Source organism: Bufo bufo, chromosome 5 (assembly GCF_905171765.1).
Source record: "Bufo bufo chromosome 5, aBufBuf1.1, whole genome shotgun sequence".
Classification (NCBI taxonomy): Eukaryota; Metazoa; Chordata; class Amphibia; order Anura; family Bufonidae; genus Bufo; species Bufo bufo.
In genome coordinates this window covers 251,760,288-251,779,324 of record NC_053393.1, presented here as the reverse complement: position 1 = coordinate 251,779,324, position 19,037 = coordinate 251,760,288, and the positions used below count along the sequence as shown (strand labels likewise).

The 19,037-nt window shown below is 42.0% G+C and overlaps 1 protein-coding gene across 2 annotated transcripts in view; it reads right to left on the bottom strand.

The window, feature by feature from the left end:
* PKD1L1 (polycystin 1 like 1, transient receptor potential channel interacting) overlaps nucleotides 1–19,037 on the bottom strand; it is a 492,422-nt gene that overhangs the window by 102,413 nt on the left and 370,972 nt on the right. For both annotated transcript variants that reach the window (XM_040432599.1, XM_040432598.1), the window contains exons 54-55: nucleotides 12,591–12,714; nucleotides 5,345–5,428 (exon numbers count right to left, since the gene is read on the bottom strand). In XM_040432599.1, coding sequence (XP_040288533.1) covers nucleotides 5,345–5,428; nucleotides 12,591–12,714 — 208 coding nt within the window. The remainder of the gene's footprint in view (nucleotides 1–5,344; nucleotides 5,429–12,590; nucleotides 12,715–19,037) is intronic.

The following is a 19,037-nucleotide window of genomic DNA, read 5'->3' as shown; positions in this document are numbered from 1 at the left end:
ACTTGAGGCTCAGACAGTTTCCCTGATATGCATGGGGGTGATGTGACAGACCGATGGGCTTGGTTTTCATGCGCCATCTGTGCGCTTTCTGCAGAAGACTGGGTGGGAGATAATGTGAACGTGCTGGATCCACTGTCGGCCACCCAATTGACTAATGCCTGTACCTGCTCAGGCCTTACCATCCTTAGAACGGCATTGGGCCCCACCAAATATCGTTGTAAATTCTGCTGGCTACTGGGACCTGAGGTAGTTGGTTCACTAGGACGTGTGGCTGTGGCAGAACGGCCACGTCCTCTCCCAGCACCAGAGGGTCCACTAACACCATAGAAACATAGACATAGAATGTGTCGGCAGATAAGAACCATTTGGCCCATCTAGTCTGCCCAATATACTGAATACTATGGATAGCCCCCGGCCCTATCTTATATGAAGGATGGCCTTATGCCTATCCCATGCATGCTTAAACCCCTTCACTGTATTTGCAGCTACCACTTCTGCAGGAAGGCTATTCCATGCATCCACTACTCTCTCAGTAAAGTAATACTTCCTTATATTACTTTTAAACCTTTGCCCCTCTAATTTAAAACTGTGTCCTCTTGTGGTAGTTTTTCTTCTTTTAAATATGCTCTCCTCCTTTACCGAGTTGATTCCCTTTATGTATTTAAAAGTTTCTATCATATCCCCTCTGTCTCTTCTTTCTTCCAAGCTATACATATTAAGGTCCTTTAACCTTTCCTGGTAAGTTTTATCCTGCAATCCATGTACTAGTTTAGTAGCTCTTCTCTGAACTCTCTCTAGAGTATCTATATCCTTCTGGAGATATGGCCTCCAGTACTGCGCACAATACTCCAAGTGAGGTCTCACCAGTGTTCTGTACAGCGGCATAAGCACTTCACTCTTTCTACTGCTTATACCTCTCCCTATACATCCAAGCATTCTGCTGGCATTTCGTGCTGCTCTATTACATTGTCTTCCCACCTTTAAGTCTTCTGAAATAATTACTCCTAAATCCCTTTCCTCAGATACTGAGGTCAGGACTGTGTCAAATATTCTATATTCTGCCCTTGGGTTTTTACGCCCCAGGTGCATTATCTTGCACTTATCTACATTAAATTTCAGTTTCCAGAGTTCTGACCATTCTTCTAGTTTTCCTAAATCCTTTTCCATTTGGCGTTTCCCTCCAGGAACATCAACCCTGTTACATATCTTTGTGTCATCAGCAAAAAGACAAACCTTACCAGCGAGGCCTTTTGCAATATCACTTATGAAGATATTAAACAAAATCGGTCCCAGTACAGATCCCTGTGGAACCCCACTGGTAACATGACCTTGTTTTGAATGTTCTCCATTGAATACAACCCTCTGTTGTCTGTCACTCAGCCACTGCCTAATCCACTCAACAATATGGGAGTCCATGCTCAATGACTGCAGTTTATTGATAAGTCTTCTATGTGGGACAGTGTCAAAAGCCTTACTAAAATCTAGATATGCGATGTCTACTGCACCTCCACCGTCTATTATTTTATTCACCCAGTCAAAAAAATCTATAAGATTTGTTTGACATGATCTCCCTGAAGTAAACCCATGTTGTTTTTCATCTTGCAATCCATGGGATTTTAGATGTTCCACAATCCTATCCTTTAATAGGGTTTCCATTAATTTGCCTACTATTGATGTCAGACTCACTGGTCTATAGTTGCTCGATTCCTCCCTACTACCTTTCTTGTGAATGGGCACGACATTTGCCAATTTCCAATCTTCCGGGACGACTCCTGTTACTAATGATTGGTTAAATAAATCTGTTAACGGTTTTGCCAGCTCACCACTAAGCTCTTTTAATAATTTTGGGTGTATCTCATCAGGCCCCTGTGACTTATTTGTCTTCACCTTAGACAGCAAACTTAGAACATCTTCCTCTGTAAAGATACATGCATCAAACGATTTATTAGTCATTCTTTCTAGTGGAGGTCCTTCTCCTTTTTCTTTTGTAAAAACTGAACAGAAGTATTCATTAAGGCAGTCGGCTAGCCCTTTATTCTCTTCTACATACCTTCCGTCCTTTGTTTTTAATTTAGTTATTCCTTGTTTTAATTTCCTTTTTTCATTTATATATCTGAAGAATGTCTTATCCCCTTTTTTCATAGACTGAGCTAGTTTTTCTTCTGCCTGCGCTTTAGAAGTTCTTATAACTTGCTTGGCCTCTCTCTGCCTAATCTTGTAGATTTCCTTATCTTCATTGCTCTGGTTTTTTTTATAATTACAAAATGCTAGCTTTTTATTTTTAATGATTTGGGCCACTTCTGCTGAGTACCACAGTGGTCTCCTCCTTTTTTTGCTTTTACTGACAAGTCTAATGCAATTTTCTGTTGCCTTCAATAATGCACCTTTTAAGTAGTCCCATTTCTCCTGGACTCCATGTAATCCGTTCCAGTCTGATAAGGACTCATTTATGACTAATTTCATTTTTGAAAAGTCTGTTTTTCTAAAATCTAAAACTTTTGTTTTTGTGTGGTGGAACTCTTTCACAGTTCTTATATTAAACCACCACGACCATGTCCGCGTCCGCGTCCCTTATTAGATGTTTTCCTCATTGTTCCCGTTCACCACAATTTTGAGAATGGCAAATTTGGGAATGCTTTTTCAACCCAGAACAAAGAGTCTGCTTTTACGGTCACTACAAATAACTTGACCAGCTATAACAGTGCAGATTTGGTTGAATAGAGATGTGAGACCTGTTTTTTTTGCGCTGTGTGACAGGTATAGGTTTAATCACAGAATCACACTTCTATCAGCACGCTAGCGTGTGTCTTAGGTTTTTCTGAATGACACTATCAATACCTTCAATGTAAGATTTTCTTTTTGGGATAGATTTCAAGTAGGCCTCAAATACCAGAAACTAGTTATTTTGAGAATGGCAAATTTGGGAATGCTTTTTCAACCCAGAACAAAAAGTCTGCTTTTACGGTCACTACAAATAACTTGACCAGCTATAACAGTGCAGATTTGGTTGAATAGAGATGTGAGACCTGTTTTTTTTTTTGCGCTGTGTGACAGGTATAGGTTTAATCACAGAATCACACTTCTATCAGCACGCTAACGTGTGTCTTAGGTTTTTCTGAATGACACTATCAATACCTTCAATGTAAGATTTTCTTTTTGGGATAGATTTCAAGTAGGCCTCAAATACCAGAAACTAGTTATTTTGAGAATGGCAAATTTGGGAATGCTTTTTCAACCCAGAAAAAAAAGTGTGCTTTTACGGTCAATACAAATAACTTGACCAGCTAAAACAGTACAGATTTGGTTGAATAGAAATGTCAGGTCTATTTTTTAGGCGCTGGGTGACAGGCTCAACTTGCCCCTGATGTAATATATGGCCAAAAAATAACCACACTGTTGATGGTTAAATGCACTTGGGTGACACAGGCTCAGCCTGCACCAGATGTAGTATATGGCCAAAAAATAATCAGACTGTTGATGGTTAAATGCACTTGGGTGACACAGGCTCAGCCTGCACCAGATGTAGTATATTGCCAAAAAATAATCAGACTGTTGATGGTTAAATGCACTTGGGTGACACAGGCTCAGCCTGCAGCTGATGTAGGATATAGCACAAAATAACCACACTATCGATGGTTAAATACACTTGGGTGACACAGGCTCAGCCTGCAGCTGATGTAGTATATGGCCAAAAAATAATCAGACTGTTGATGGTTAAATGCACTTGGGTGACACAGGCTCAGCCTGCAGCTGATGTAGGATATAGCACAAAATAACCACACTATCGATGGTTAAATACACTTGGGTGACATAGGCTCAGCCTGCAGCTGATGTAGTATATGGCCAAAAAATAATCAGACTGTTGATGGTTAAATGCACTATGGTGACACAGGCTCAGCCTGCAGCTGATGTAGTATATGGCCAAAAAATAACCAGACTGTTGATGGTTAAATGCACTTCGGTGACACAGGCTCAGCCTGCAGCTGATGTAGGATATAGCACAAAATAACCACACTATCGATGGTTAAATACACTTGGTGATAGCTCGTGCTGGCGCACCACAAGTCACAAAATGGCCGCCGATCACCCCAGAAAAAAAGTGATCTAAAAACGCTCTGGGCAGCCTCAAAAAAGTGAGCAAGTCAATAATAGCACTTCAATGATCCACAGCTGCAGATCGATCACAGAATGAAGTCTTTTGGAGGAGGTAATCTGCCTAATCTCGCCCTAACGTCGCAGCTGCAACCTCTCCCTATACTGATCATAGCAGAGTGACGAGCGGCGCTACGTGACTCCAGCTTAAATAGAGGCTGGGTCACATGGTGCACTGGCCAATCACAGCCATGCCAATAGTAGGCATGGCTGTGATTGCTTCTTGGGCCAAGTAGTATGACGCTTGTTGATTGGCTGCTTTGCAGCCTTTCAAAAAGCGCCAAGAAAGCGCCGAACACCGAACCCGAACTTTTACGAAAATGTTCGGGTTCGGGTCCGTGTCACGGACACCCCAAAATTCGGTACGAACCCGAACTATACAGTTCGGGTTCGCTCATCCCTAATGGTGAATCAATGATTTCGTTTTTTTTGTTTCGGCATTCATTGTACTGGATAAATACACTTATATTTGAATAGTATGGTTATTCTGGGACGCAATGATGCCTATAATCTTTTTTTATATTGTGTATTTTTATTTTGAATACTGGGAAAAGGGGGAGAATTCATTTTTATATTTATTTTTATATTCTTAAAACTTTTTTTAAACATTTTACATGTTTTTTATAGTCCCCAGTAGGGTACTTGAACATGTAATTATCTGATCGCTTCTCGCACAGACTGCAATGACTTAACATTGCAGCCTGTGGGAGTTTCATTATATTCCATTGAGCCCTGGCAATTGAACATTGCTATGGCAGTCATCAGAGCATTCAGAAAGCCTCAGGCTACCACAGCAAAGTTGTACTGACCTTGATGATCACCATATCTAACACCTTGTGACTTTTTTCTTTGGGGCTACATCAAGAAGTCAGTGTTTGACACAAACATGTATGTACTTTCTAGTGCCCTTATTTGGCTTTTTTGGCACAGTTTTTATTTTTTACAGCTTTCACCTGACAGGGTAGATCATGTGATATACAGCAGGGGCTCGGTTGTCAGTAATAGCCAGGCCCCGGCTGCTAATCCAGTGGGCGCCGCTCCTGCAGCCGCCAGATCAGAGCGCTGTACATTTACTGCAAGTCATGTCCTGCTGCGCTATACATGTGGTACGTCGCTGATCGGGAAGGGGCTAATGCATTTGGTATTATTGTTCCAGATTTTGTTTATTTAAAAGCCATCTCTAGTTACTTACCATACATACAGAATAATTTGCAATGTCTACTTTTCTCATTACTGGAGCTCCTATTATATAGAACTTCCCATCAATTGGTCCACCCTGCAAATTCATGAAACAAATAATTAAGAACGATTCAAACTTTGCAAAGTCTATAAAGGGAATTTATCACGCTCTGCACTCCAGAATTTGAGCTTCAAAATGGGGTTTATGCAGCCTTTTGGGCTAAGGTCTCGTTCACATTTCCATTTTTCACTGAAGTGTGTGCTGTCAGCATTTTCCACGACAGCACATGTACCCATTTATTTTAATGTCTATTCACATATCATTATTTTTTTCAGTGAAAAAATCACAGATGCATGAACTACTTTGGTCTGTGATGCAGACCAAACACGCCCATTATAGTCTATGGGTCTGCGAAAAAACACAGACGCAACATGGATGGCATCTCTGTATTACGTCCGTTTTTCACTGACCACTGGTAGGAGATGCTTTAGTTTCAGCTGAGAAGCATCCGTGAAATATAGATGACACACAGAGGATAAAAAACAGACACACGGACCAAACACTGATCCTTCATGTACATCTTGACGGATGAATCACAGACTGATTCAAACAGACATGGAAATGTGAACAAGGCCTTATTTGCACAAATATTTGGACTTTTTGCATTTTATACCACCCTAGTTTTAAAAAGAGGGTTGGAACGTGGACTAGGTTAGCTATGTCACTACGATAGTCACAAACTAACTCCTGTAGGGGGGTGACATAAAAACTGGAGTAGTATTTCTATATAAAAGTGTTAGATTTAAAAGGGGTTGTCAAACTTTTTAACCGTTTTATGGTCACCCCCTGCCGTAGTTTTGAAGAGAAACATACTTACCTGCTCCCCTCTGCTCTATTCCAACTCCTTCACTCCACTGCTGTGTTTACCACGCTTCATTTTCCGCTAATCAACTAACGGAATGGAGGTAACTGGCCAGAGCAGTGACGTGTCCCCCAAGCGGCACAACACTGGGTTACAAGCTACTTTTGAGCAACAGTGACGTGACAGTTGCATAAACTCCAACACCATTTCTGTTAGATTTTTGGTCACAGGTCATATGGGACTTTGCCATTAACGACTATAATGCAGGTCTCATGAGTCTGCGACTTGCCTGCCAGTTTTTCTGTGATTTTAAAAACACAGTGCTGTGTTTTTAAAGATGCATAACAGAAGGTCGCACAAATATTTTAGGTTGGTCACTTTTGTGAGACTTAGGCCTCATGCAGACCCCCTCCCTCCCCAATATTCTATTCATTGGTGGCCAGTGCGGCCTCCCCTCTCCCCCCCCTAGTTAAAATCACGTTCCGAATCCCCCATCATTGGTGGCCAGTGCGGCCTCACATCTCCCCCCCCTCTAGTTAAAATCACGTTCAGAATCCCCCATCATTGGTGGCCAGTGCCGCCTCACATCTCCCCCCCCCCCAGTTAAAATCACGTTCCGAATCCCCCATCATTGGTGGCCAGTGCAGCCTCACATCTCCCCCCCCCTTGTTAAAATCACGTTCCGAATCCCCCATCATTGGTGGCAGTGGAGAGTTCCGATCAGAGTCCCAGTTTAATCGCTGGGGCTCCGATCGGTAACCATGGCAACCAGGACGCTACTGCAGTCCTGGTTGCCATGGTTACTTAGCAATTTTTAGAAGCATTATACTTACCTGCGAGCTGCGACGTCTGTGACCGGCCGGGCGCTCCTCCTACTGATAAGTGACAGGTCTGTGCTATAGGCAATGCGCCGCACAGACCTTTCACTTACCAGTAGGAGGAGCGCCCGGCCGGTCACAGACATCGCAGCTCGCAGGTAAGTATAATGCTTCTAAAAATTGCTAAGTAACCATGGCAACCAGGACTGCAGTAGCGTCCTGGTTGCCATGGTTACCAATCGGAGCCCCAGCGATTAAACTGAGACTCCGATCGGAACTCTCCACTGCCACCAACGATGGGGGAACGTGATTTTAACTGGGGGGGGAGGGGAGCTGTGAGGCCGCACTGGCCACCAATGATGGGGGATTCGGAACGTGATTTTAACAAGGGGGGGGAGATGTGAGGCCGCACTGGCCACCAATGATGGGGGATTCGGAACGTGATTTTAACCGGGGGGGGGGGGAGAGGGGAGGCCGCACTGGCCACCAATGAATATAATATTGGGGAGGGAGGGGGTCTGCCCCCTCCTGCCTGGCAGCACCTGATCTCTTACAGGGGGCTATGATACGCACAATTAACCCTTTAGGTGCGGCACCTGAGGGGTTAATTGTGCGGATCACAGCACCCTGTAAAAGATCGGGTGCTGCCAGGCAGCAGGGGGCAGTCATGTACACAGTTCGTAGGATATTCTAACTTGAAGCGTCCCCATCACTATGGGAACGCCTCTGTGTTAGAATATACTGTCGGATATGAGTTTCACGATCTAACTCAAATCCGATGGCATATTCTAACATAGAGGCGTTCCCATGGTGATGGGGACACTTCAAGTTAAAATATACCATCGGATTGGAAAAAACTCCGATCCTATGGTATATTAACTCCTGACTTTACATTGAAAGTCAATGGGGGACGGATCCGTTTGTAATTGCACCATATTGTGTCAACGTCAAACGGATCCGTCCACATTGACTTGCATTGTAAGTCAGGACGGATCCGTTTGGCTCCGTACGGCCAGGCGGACACCAAAAATCAAGGAAGACCCACGGACGAAAAAACGGTCACGGATCACGGAAATACGGAACCCCGTTTTGCGGACCGTGAAAAAATACTGTCGTGTGCATGAGGCCTAACTTTCATATAACATGTAGCCCCAGCCTTAAAATCTGCAACATCAGAAGCACCATTTAGGTTGAGGGCATGTCCCTAGCCAAGAGTGCAGTGCTGCAGTAAAGAGCTCTGTCCACCACACAATGGATGGAGCTGTGAAGTTCTGAAGCCTGTTTTTTTGTACCAGCCGTACTGCAGAACAGTTGATCGGCAGGAATCTGGGAGTCTGGCCCGATTTTATACTGATGACCTATCCTAGGAATACAGTAGGTCATCAATATAAAAGTACCGGATTAGACCTTTAAAGACATTATAAGATACATGTGTAAAAATATAGGCTCTTACTGTAGATTACAAATCTGAAAATAATCTTTAACATACCATATTTTTTCTTTAAAGGATGCACTTTTTAGCAAGAAAAAACGGCAGTCAGGGAGATCTGAACCCCCTGACTGCTTCCTTAAAGATCTGGCAGAGGGCACATACAAGTGCTTTGCCCGATCAGTGAGCAAGCTGTGCATCTTTACTCAACTCTCTCTTCCTGCTGACACAAAATCAGATTTGCTTTTGGTCTCTATGACAAGACTTCCTGCATTGTGTTGGCTCACAGATACACTAGCCCACAATTATTATTGTGGCTATGCCTGAAATCTGACTTATCGTGCACCAATGGTTTCTCCATGCTTTGTGTTTTTTTATAAAAAAAAATTCCTGTCAGTTTTAAAATAAAATTAATTTTATTATATATTATATTTTATGCATTTTTACAAACAGTACTATGCCCGTTGTGTGCCCCCACACAGTATAATGCTCCTTTATATGCTCCCACACAGCATCATGCCCCCTATGTGTTCTCACACAGTATAACGCCCACTTATGTGCCTCTAAACAGTGTAATACCCCCTTATGTGCTCCACACACACTACAATGTCTCTTTATGTTCCATCAACACAGCATGATTTCCTTATGTGCCCCCGTCCCAAACATAGTACTCCTACAATACAATGCCTCTTTACAGTATGTGGTCCCACACAGTATAATGCCACATTATTTCTCCCCACACACTATAAATCCCACTTCTGTTCCCCACACAGTATAATGCCCCATTACGCCCCAGTAGAATGTCCACTTATGTGCATCCTCAAATTGTAACGGCCTCATGTATACCCCTGCACAGTATATTGCCAACTTATGTGCCTCCAGTACACTATGAGGCCCCCATTTGTGTCCCTACACTATGTAATACTCTCTTAGGCCTCTTTCACACTACAGTATGTCGATTTCAGTGTTTTGCGTTCCGTTTTTCACGGTTCCGTTTTTCCATTTTTTTGTTTCCGTTGTGCTTCCGTTTCGGTTCCGTTTTTCCGTTCCGTTTTTCTGTATGGCATATACAGTATACAGTAATTACATAGAGAAAATTGGGCTGGGCATAACATTTTCAATTGATGGTTCCGCAAAAAACGGAACGGATACGGAAGACATACGGATGCATTTCCGTATGTGTTCCGTTTTTTTTGCGGACCCATTGACTTTAATGGAGCCACGGAACGTGATTTGTGGCCAAATATAGGACATGTTCTATCTTTCAACGGAACGGAAAATCGGAAATACGGAAACGGAATGCATACGGAGTACATTCCGTTTTTTTTGCGGAACCATTGAAATGAATGGTTCCGTATACGGACCGTATACGGAACGCAAAAAACGGCCCGCAAAACGGAAAAAAAAAACGGTAGTGTGAAAGAGGCCTTAGGCTACTTTCACACTTGCGGCAGAGTGATCCGGCAAGCAGTCCCGTCGCCGGAACTGCCTGCCGTATCCGGCAAAACGTATGCTAACTGATGGCATTGGTAAGACAGATCAGGATCCTGATCAGTCTTAAAAATTCCTGATCAGTCAGAAAAATGCATTGAAATGCCGGATCCGTTTTTCCGGTGTCATGCGGCAAAACGGATCCGGCATTTATTTTTTTCACCTTTTTTTCGGTCTGCGCGTGGGACGGATCCAGCATTCCGGTATTTTTAATGCACTAATACATTCCTATGAAAAAAAATCCTGGCATTCAGGGCAGACTAGATGGGCCAAATGGTTCTTATCTGCCGACACATTCTATGTTTCTAAGTCTTCAGTTTTTTTGGCCGGAGATGCTGCGGTTTTATCTTTTGCCTGATCAGTCAAAAAGACTGAACTGAAGACATCCTGATGCATCCTGAACGGAATGCTCTCCATTCAGAATGCATAGGGATATAACTGATCAGTTATTTTCCAGCATTGAGCCCTTTTGACGGAACTCAGTGCGGGAAAAGAAAAACGCTAGTGTGAAAGTACCCTTATGTGCCTCCAACACAGAAATATGTCCCCTTATGTGCCACCACACAGTATAATGCCTCCTTATGCGCCTTCAACACGATATGATGCACCTTATATGCCCCCATGAAGTATTATGCCCCCTGATGTGTCCCAAGCATTGTATAATTCCTCCTGCTCTGCCCCTCACATAATATAATGTCCCTTGCTGTGTCCCTCACACAATATAACACCACATTGTGCCTGGCTGCGTCAAACCATTGGTCTCAGGGTGTATAGTGGAGCAGGGAGCTTCATCCTGCTTCACCATTGTATTCAACAGTATCCGCGTTGTGAGCATGCGAATACAGTTGAAATAGGTGCCGCTGCACAATACCTGCAATTAATATTTTCAGCAAAAAATATTTACCGCAACCAGCCACCAGAAGTGAATATCAGCAGGACAGTTTGTTTACTAGTTAGGTGGCAAACCTAGGTGGGCGGTGGGCCCCTAGGAATCTATTCCACTGGTGGGCCCTAAGCACCCCAGTTCGACACTGTTCATGGCATACTCTAACAATATGCGATAAATGTCCAGATTGGATAACCCTTTTAAGGAGTTGTCTCACTTGACACAATGATAGTCATGTTTAATATAACCCCATAATAAACAACTTACTAATATATTTCATGTTTTAAAACTGACACCTCTTCTAGGTAAGGCCTCAGGCACACAACCATATGTATTTTGCGGTCTGCAAAAATGGATCCGAAAAATATACGGATGACGTCCGTGTGCATTACGTATTTTGCGGAATGGAACAGCTGGCCCCTTATAGAACAGTACTATCCTTGTCCGTAATGCGGACAATAATAGGACATGTTCTATTTTTTGCGGAACAGAAATACGGAAATGCGGAAACGAAATGCACACGGAGTAACTTCCGTTTTTTTGGGTCCATATAAGGTGCGCAAAAAAAAACGAACGGACATGGAAAGAAAATACGTTTGTGTGCATGAGGCCTAATTCTCATCTTGTAGTTCTTTAGAGCATGCTCGTTGTCAGGGGTTATGGCTACAGCTGCAATCCAGCAGCGCTGGCCGCATCTGCTCACTGGGAATTAAAGCGCTGGCTTGTATGGTGGCCGGGATCGTGGAAGTGAGCTCATAGCTGCACATGCGCACTAGCTCCCTCCAGTCCCAGCCACCTTGTATATGCCGTGTTGAACAGCTCCCGGCAATGTCAGAAGCCTCATTGCTGTTCAGCACAAGAAAAAGTATCTCCAGGCATGGGGGGGGGGGCTATTACATGTGCAGGATCTGGGCTGTCAGCTGTTTCGGTCTGCTTTTAACTTTATAATAAAGCATGCCCTTTCACTCGCAGCCGGAGGAGGAAGCAGGCAAGCTGCGGTTGTGATTACAGCACTGCCTGTACCATCAGTCAAGTGAAGTGTGACCACCCCCAGAATGCACTGAAAGCGCACAGCTAAAGATCCGGGCTGTGCTCAAATTGCAAGTTGAGACAACCCCTTTAAGCTCTGTACATTTTACATCAATTAATAAGGGTATGAGAGTGGCACCTAGGAAGTGGAAGTGGGGAGGATAAAGGATACTTATATGTATTTAGGCTATTTTGGATGATACACAGAAAATGTAATAAAATATGTTTAAAAATTGACGTCACTGGTGGTTTGGTGGAAATCATGAGTGAAATATTTGAAGCTAACCACACCTATCTATCCACTCACATTTCAAAACTGGAGTGAGTGGTGTAAAAGTCCAAAAAGTCACAACATTTTTTACAAGTGAGTGCAAAAAGTCGCAAAACTCCTATTTTGCCACTTTTTTAAACCAGAATTCTGGAGTAAAGGCGTGATATTTCAGGGCCACAGTGTGCCCCTATGAATACTGAATAAAGCAAGGCAAGATAAGAAGTCCCCTGCAACTTCATGTATGTATGAAAAAGATATGAAAAGAACAGGTACAAACTAATATACTATATCCAAATCATATCTTCATAAAATACACATGGTCAAACAAATTAAAACCATCTAAAAACAATGTACAGCATCATGATCTCATCACAATAAAATGGTTTTACTCCATGGTACAACCTAAACAATTGCCGATCGTTGAATGTGTCACTCTGGAATGTCATGTACCTCAGAGTTTATGATAAATTACCTTATTATGTGAAGCCTCCTCAAGATACCATCTATTTGAGTACAGACCATCAAGTAATACATTGAAACAATAATTCCACCAATGGTCCTCTGTTTTGATTTCACTAAACAGTTGTTTAGCATTTCTAAGAGAAAACATATAGGTAAATCTCTTCTAGGTGTTCCAAATTCCAAGAAATATAACACATTTAATTTAAAGTAATAAAATCAAATGAAAGGGTTTTCTGGTATTTAAATTGGTGGAGATTCAACACCTGGCACCCCCACTGAATAGCTGTTTCGGGCAGCCATTTGTGCCAGAAACTTTACAGTAGACTGAAGGCTGCTTCCACTGTGTAGTTTCCAGAGCCGGCACACCGCAGCTCAGTTCCCATTCACTTGAATAGGACATGAGTGGAAGCACCCTGGTACGACCACTAAAGAGTGGACAGAGCCTTCTCCTTCTGGCTCCATTCCCTGTATGAGTTCTAGTGGGGGTGTCGGAGGTTGGGCCACCCAAGCTGGTATTGAAGGCCTATTCTGAGGACAGGCAATTAGTATATAAGTACCTGAAAACCCCTTTAATGTAAATAAGCATTAAAATCTGAGTCTAATTTTGAGAACTATCACATATAATAATGCATATACACATGAGAAAATATTAATAAAAAATAATAAAAATAATCATTGCTATATACTTATCCATCCAGGTACACATTTATCATGCGTCCTAGAAAGATAGAGTAGAAGACCCCCAAACCCACCAAAATAATCCCTGTCTGCTCTTAAACTTAGCTAAACAATATCATATTACAGTCAACAACTTTAGTGTCATGTACAGATGCCACACAGATGTCTGATAAAGAACACAGGCTAAAAACCTTAAAGGAATTGTCTGGGAGGTAGAAGTTTTTTTCCCCCACAACAGCCTTATAATGAGTTAAAATTACAGCTTAATTTACAGCTTATTTTTTTTTATCAATACAGGACAGCATCACTGCAGTTAAAAAAAGTGTAAAAAAAAGTACAAAATTAAAATTATATATATTACGGTATATATATATATATATATATATATGTATAAATAATTTATCCCATGTGGCAAACGCCGAAAAATCTAAATGGCCGATTTGCCATTTTCTGGTCTCTTCACCTGCCCCAAATTTTTTTTATAAAAAGTGATCAAAAAGTCATACACAACCCAGAAAAGGTATAAATGAAAAGTACAGATCACCCTGCAAAAAATGATCCCCCACATATGTCCGTACACATAACTACAAAAAAGTTATAGAGGTCAGAATATGGAAATGAAAAGAAAAAAAAAATTCCAAAGTTTTTTTTTTCCCGTACTAAACACTAGAAAAAATAAATAAAAAATGTGGCATCACTATAATCATACTCACCAGAGAATGAAGATAACAGGTCAGTTTTACTGCATAGGGAATACCATGAAAGCAAAAACAATAAAACTGTGTCAGAACTGTGTTTTTTCCAATTCCGCTGTGGAATTTTTTCCCAGCTTCCCACTACATCATATGCAATATTAAATGGTGACAGGAGAAAACTAAAAACTTGTCCATCATAATGCTTTTTGAAAAGGAAAAATAAAAAAGTTATGGCCCTGGAAAGGCAGGAAGTAAAAAAAAAAAAAAAAAAAATACTTCAGGGCTGAGAGGGTTCATAATGAGGAATAGCTGAAAAATATTGCAGGAAACCCCACAATATGTAAAACACTAAGGCTGGTTTCACACAGGCGTTGCGGGAAAAGGAGCGGGTGCGTTGCGGGAACATGCACGATTTTTCCGCGCGAGTGCAAAACATTGTAATGCGTTTTGCACTCGTGTGAGAAAAATCGCGCATATGTGGTACCCAAACCCGAACTTCTTCACAGAAGTTCGGGCTTGGGATCGGTGTTCTGTAGATTGTATTATTTCCCCTTATAACATGGTTATAAGGGAAAATAATAGCATTCTGAATACAGAATGCTTAGTAGAATAGGGCTGGAGGGGTTAAAAAATAAAAATAAAATTTAACTCACCTTAATCCACTTGTTCGCGCAGCCGGCATCTCTTCTGTCTTTATCTGTGAGCAATAGGACCTTTGATGATGTCACTGCGTTTATCACATGGTCCATCACATGATCCATCACCATGGTGATGGATCATGTGATGAGCGTAGTGACATCATCAAAGGTCCTATTGCTCACAGTTAAAGACAGAAGAGATGCCGGCTGCGCGAACAAGTGGATTAAGGTGAGTAAAACATTTTTTTATTTTTTTTTAACCCCTCCAGCCCTATTTTACTAAGCATTCTGTATTCAGAATGCTATTATTTTCCCTTATAACCATGTTATAAGGGGAAATAATAATGATCGGGTCCCCATCCCGATCGTCACCTAGCAACCGTGCGTGAAAATCGCACCGCATCTGCACTTGCTTGCGGATGCTTGCGATTTTCACGCAACCCCATTCACTTCTATGGGGCCTGCGTTGCGTGAAAAACGCAAATATAGAACATGCTGCAATTTTCACGCAACGCAGAACTGATGCGTGAAAAACAACACTCCTGTACACAGACCCATTGAAATGAATGGGTCAGGAATCAGTGCGGGTGCCATGCGTTCACGTCACGCATTGCACCCGCGCGGAAAACTCGCTCGTGTGAAAGGGACCTAAAATGGGCAATGGGAGAGAGGAAAAGAGTGTAAAAAAGTGGCTAGGTGCTTATCAGTATTTCCTCCCTGGATTTTGTTGTGTCAGCTTCTGTGTATTCACAGTGTTGTCCACCAGATGATATCTGCTTCCCAGTAACTGCATATTAGTGCAATAGGTGGTAGTCCACTTGAATAGAGAGAGACGTACACGGTAGAGTCACATCATTATGATCACTTCATACTTGATAGTTGATAGTTCATGAAGCAAGTTACGTGTTGTGAGCTAGCTTGGTGGGTATATAAGGCTGGGTTAACATCTGAGCGTACTCTGTATGTGCTTTTTACAGGCGTTTTTATCGGGCGTTTACATACGCGCGAGGAAACAAGCAAACACCCATTTAGGCGCGTTCCCGCTAAGTCTATGTGCGGGAACGCGCGACAATATGCCCCAAAGAAGCTCCTGTACTAGTTGGGGCGTAGGGCGTTTTACAGCACGTTCGTACGCGCTGTAAAACGCTCAGGTGAGAACCATGCCCGTAGGGAATCATTGGTTTTTGCCTGTTGAGCGTTTTACAGCGCGTAGGAACGCGCTGTAAAACGCTCGAGTGTGAACCCAGCCTAAAGGTATGTGATAGGCTGTCTGCACACATTGGTATCATGGGTAAAACGGGGGATTTATCAGAGTTGCAAAAATGGAAGATTATTGGCTTTTGGGCCAAGGGTCGCAGTGTTTTCGAAACTGCAGTTTCTGAACGCAGTTTGCGTGCTGCTGTGGTGAATGTGGCCATGTGATACAAGGGGAACAGGTCACAAATGTAGCCTAAGTTTGGCTGTAGTGGTCAGGTGTCCCCCCATCGACGGATGTTGATTTCAGTGCAGCAGGGACAGAAAGCCATAACTTCTTTTATTTTTCTATTCACTTAGCCCGATGAGGGCTTTTGTTTGCGGGACAAGTTGTACTTTCTAATGGCACCATTTACAGTTGCATACAATGTAGTGGGAAGTGGGAAAAAATTCCAAATGGTGTGGAATTATAAAAAAAACAAAAAAACAATTCCACCACAGTTTTATGGGTTTGGTTTTTACAGCGTTTTCTATGTAGTAAAACTGACCTGTTACTTTCATTCTCCGGGTCACTACAATTAGAAAGTTAACACATATGTATATATTTTTTTGTGTTTTAATACTGAAAATAATTAAAAACTTTGTAGAAAAAAATTATAATTTTATTTTCATCATCATATTCTTACCCCATAACTTTTTAATTTTTATGTGTTTTATTTTATATAGCTGTTTGCCATATGGGATTCATATTTTTATATTTTAATAGTACGGGCGTTCCATAGGAACTAATGTGCAGCTGCCCGGGGAAGCCGAAGCACAGCCTGGAGCGCTTGCTCTCAGTTTTTATCATCCCAGATGCCGTGGTCACAATTGACCATGGCATCTGAAGGGCTGAAAGACCGCGATCGGCATTAGTCCCATGTGAGCGGGCGCCATATTTAAAGTCCCGACCATCAACGTATATTTATATTTATATATATATATATATATATATATATATATACAGTACAGACCAAAAGTTTGGACACACCTTCTCATTCAAAGAGTTTTCTTTATTTTCATGACTATGAAGGCATCAAAACTATGAATTAACACATGTGGAATTATATACATAACAAAGAAGTGTGAATCAACTGAAAATATGTCATATTCTAGGTTCTTCAAAGTAGCCACCTTTTGCTTTGATTACTGCTTTTCACACTCTTGGCATTCTCTTGATGAGCTTCAAGAGGTAGTCCCCTGAAATGGTCTTCCAACAGTCTTGAAGGAGTTCCCAGAGATGCTTAGCACTTGTTGGCCCTTTTGCCTTCACTCTGCGGTCCAGCTCACCCCAAACCATCTTGATTGGGTTCAGGTCCGGTGACTGTGGAGGCCAGGTCATCTGGCGCAGCACCCCATCACTCTCCTTCATGGTCAAATAGCCCTTACTTTCAAAGTTTTCCCAATTTTTTGGCTGACTGACTGACCTTCATTTCTTAAAGTAATGATGGCCACTCGTTTTTTTTTACTTAGCTACTTTTTTCTTGCCATAATACAAATTCTAACAGTCTATTCAGTAGGACTATCAGCTGTGTATCCACCTGACTTCTCCTCAACGCAACTGATGGTCCCAACCCCATTTATAAGGCAAGAAATCCCACTTATTAAACCTGACAGGGCACACCTGTGAAGTGAAAACCATTTCAGGGGACTACCTCTTGAAGCTCATCAAGAGAATGCCAAGAGTGTGCAAAGCAGTAATCAAAGCAAAAGGTGGCTACTTTGAAGAACCTAGAATATGACATATTTTCAGTTGTTTCACACTTGTTTGTTATGTATATAATTCCTCATGTGTTAATTCATAGTTTTGATGCCTTCAGTGTGAATCTACAATTTTCATAGTCATGAAAATAAAGAAAACTCTTTGAATGAGAAGGTGTGTCCAAACTTTTGGTCTGTACTGTATATACATACATATATACATACATACATACATACATAAGGCAGTCAGGAACGGGTTAAGGTTCATACAAAATGAGAGAAGAAGTTCAGAACTGATCTTGACAACAGTAAGGCTGGGTTCACACGGGGGTTGCGGGTGACGTGCGGGAACAGATGCGGGTGCGTTGCGGCAAACTGTGCGAATTTTCCCGCGAGTGCAAAGCGCTTTAATGCGTTTTGCACGCGCGTGAGAAAAATCGGCATGTTTGGTACCCAGACCCGAACCCGGACTTCTTCACATAACATGGTTATAAGGGAAAATACAGAATGCTTAGTAAAATAGGGATGGAGGGGTTAAAAAAAAAAAAATTCTAATTATACTCATCTTAATCCACTTGTTCGCGCAGTCCGGCTTCTCTTCTTTCTTCTTCTTCGAGGAAAAGGACTATGGTGATGGATCATGTGATGAGCGCAGTGACTTCACCAAAGGAACTTTTCCTCAAAGAAGAAGAAAGAAGAGAAGCCGGGCTGCGCAAACAAGTGGATTAAGCTGAGTTTAATTTTTTCTTTTTTTTTTTTTTTTTTAACACCTCCATCCCTATTTTACTAAGCAATCTGTATTAAGAATGCTATTATCTTCCCTTATAACCATGTTATAAGGGAAAATAATAATGATCGGGTCCCTATCCCGATCGTCTCCTAGCAACCACTTCTATGGGGCCTGCGTTGCGTGAAAAACGCACAATATGGAGCATGCTGCGATTTTCACACAACGCACAAGTGATGCGTGAAAATCACCGCTCATGTGCACAGCCCCATAGAAATGAATGGGTCCGGATTCAGAGCGGGTGCAATGCATTCACCTCACGCATTGCACCCGCACGGAAATCTCGCCTGTGTGAAAGAGGCCTAAGGAATTATTATAGAAAGTATTGGACAGTTGTATAACTTGACATTACGCATATAGTAAAATAACACACATTTACTGAAGCCACAATACAACTTTAAGCAGCTGAGAATTAAACGTCTGATTTGCATTCATTACGTAATATACAGTTGCAAGAAAAAGTATGTGAACCCTTTGGAATAATATGGATTTCTGCACAAATTGGTCATAAAATGTGATCTGATCTTCATCTAAGTCACAACAATAGACAATCACAGTCTGCTTAAACTAATAACACACAGAATTAAATGTTATCATGTTTTTATTAAACACACCATGTAAACATTTACAGTGCAGGTGGAAAAAGTATGTGAACCCCTAGACTAATGACATTTCCAAGAGCTAATTGGAGTGAGGTGTCAGCCAACTGGAGTCCAATCAATGGG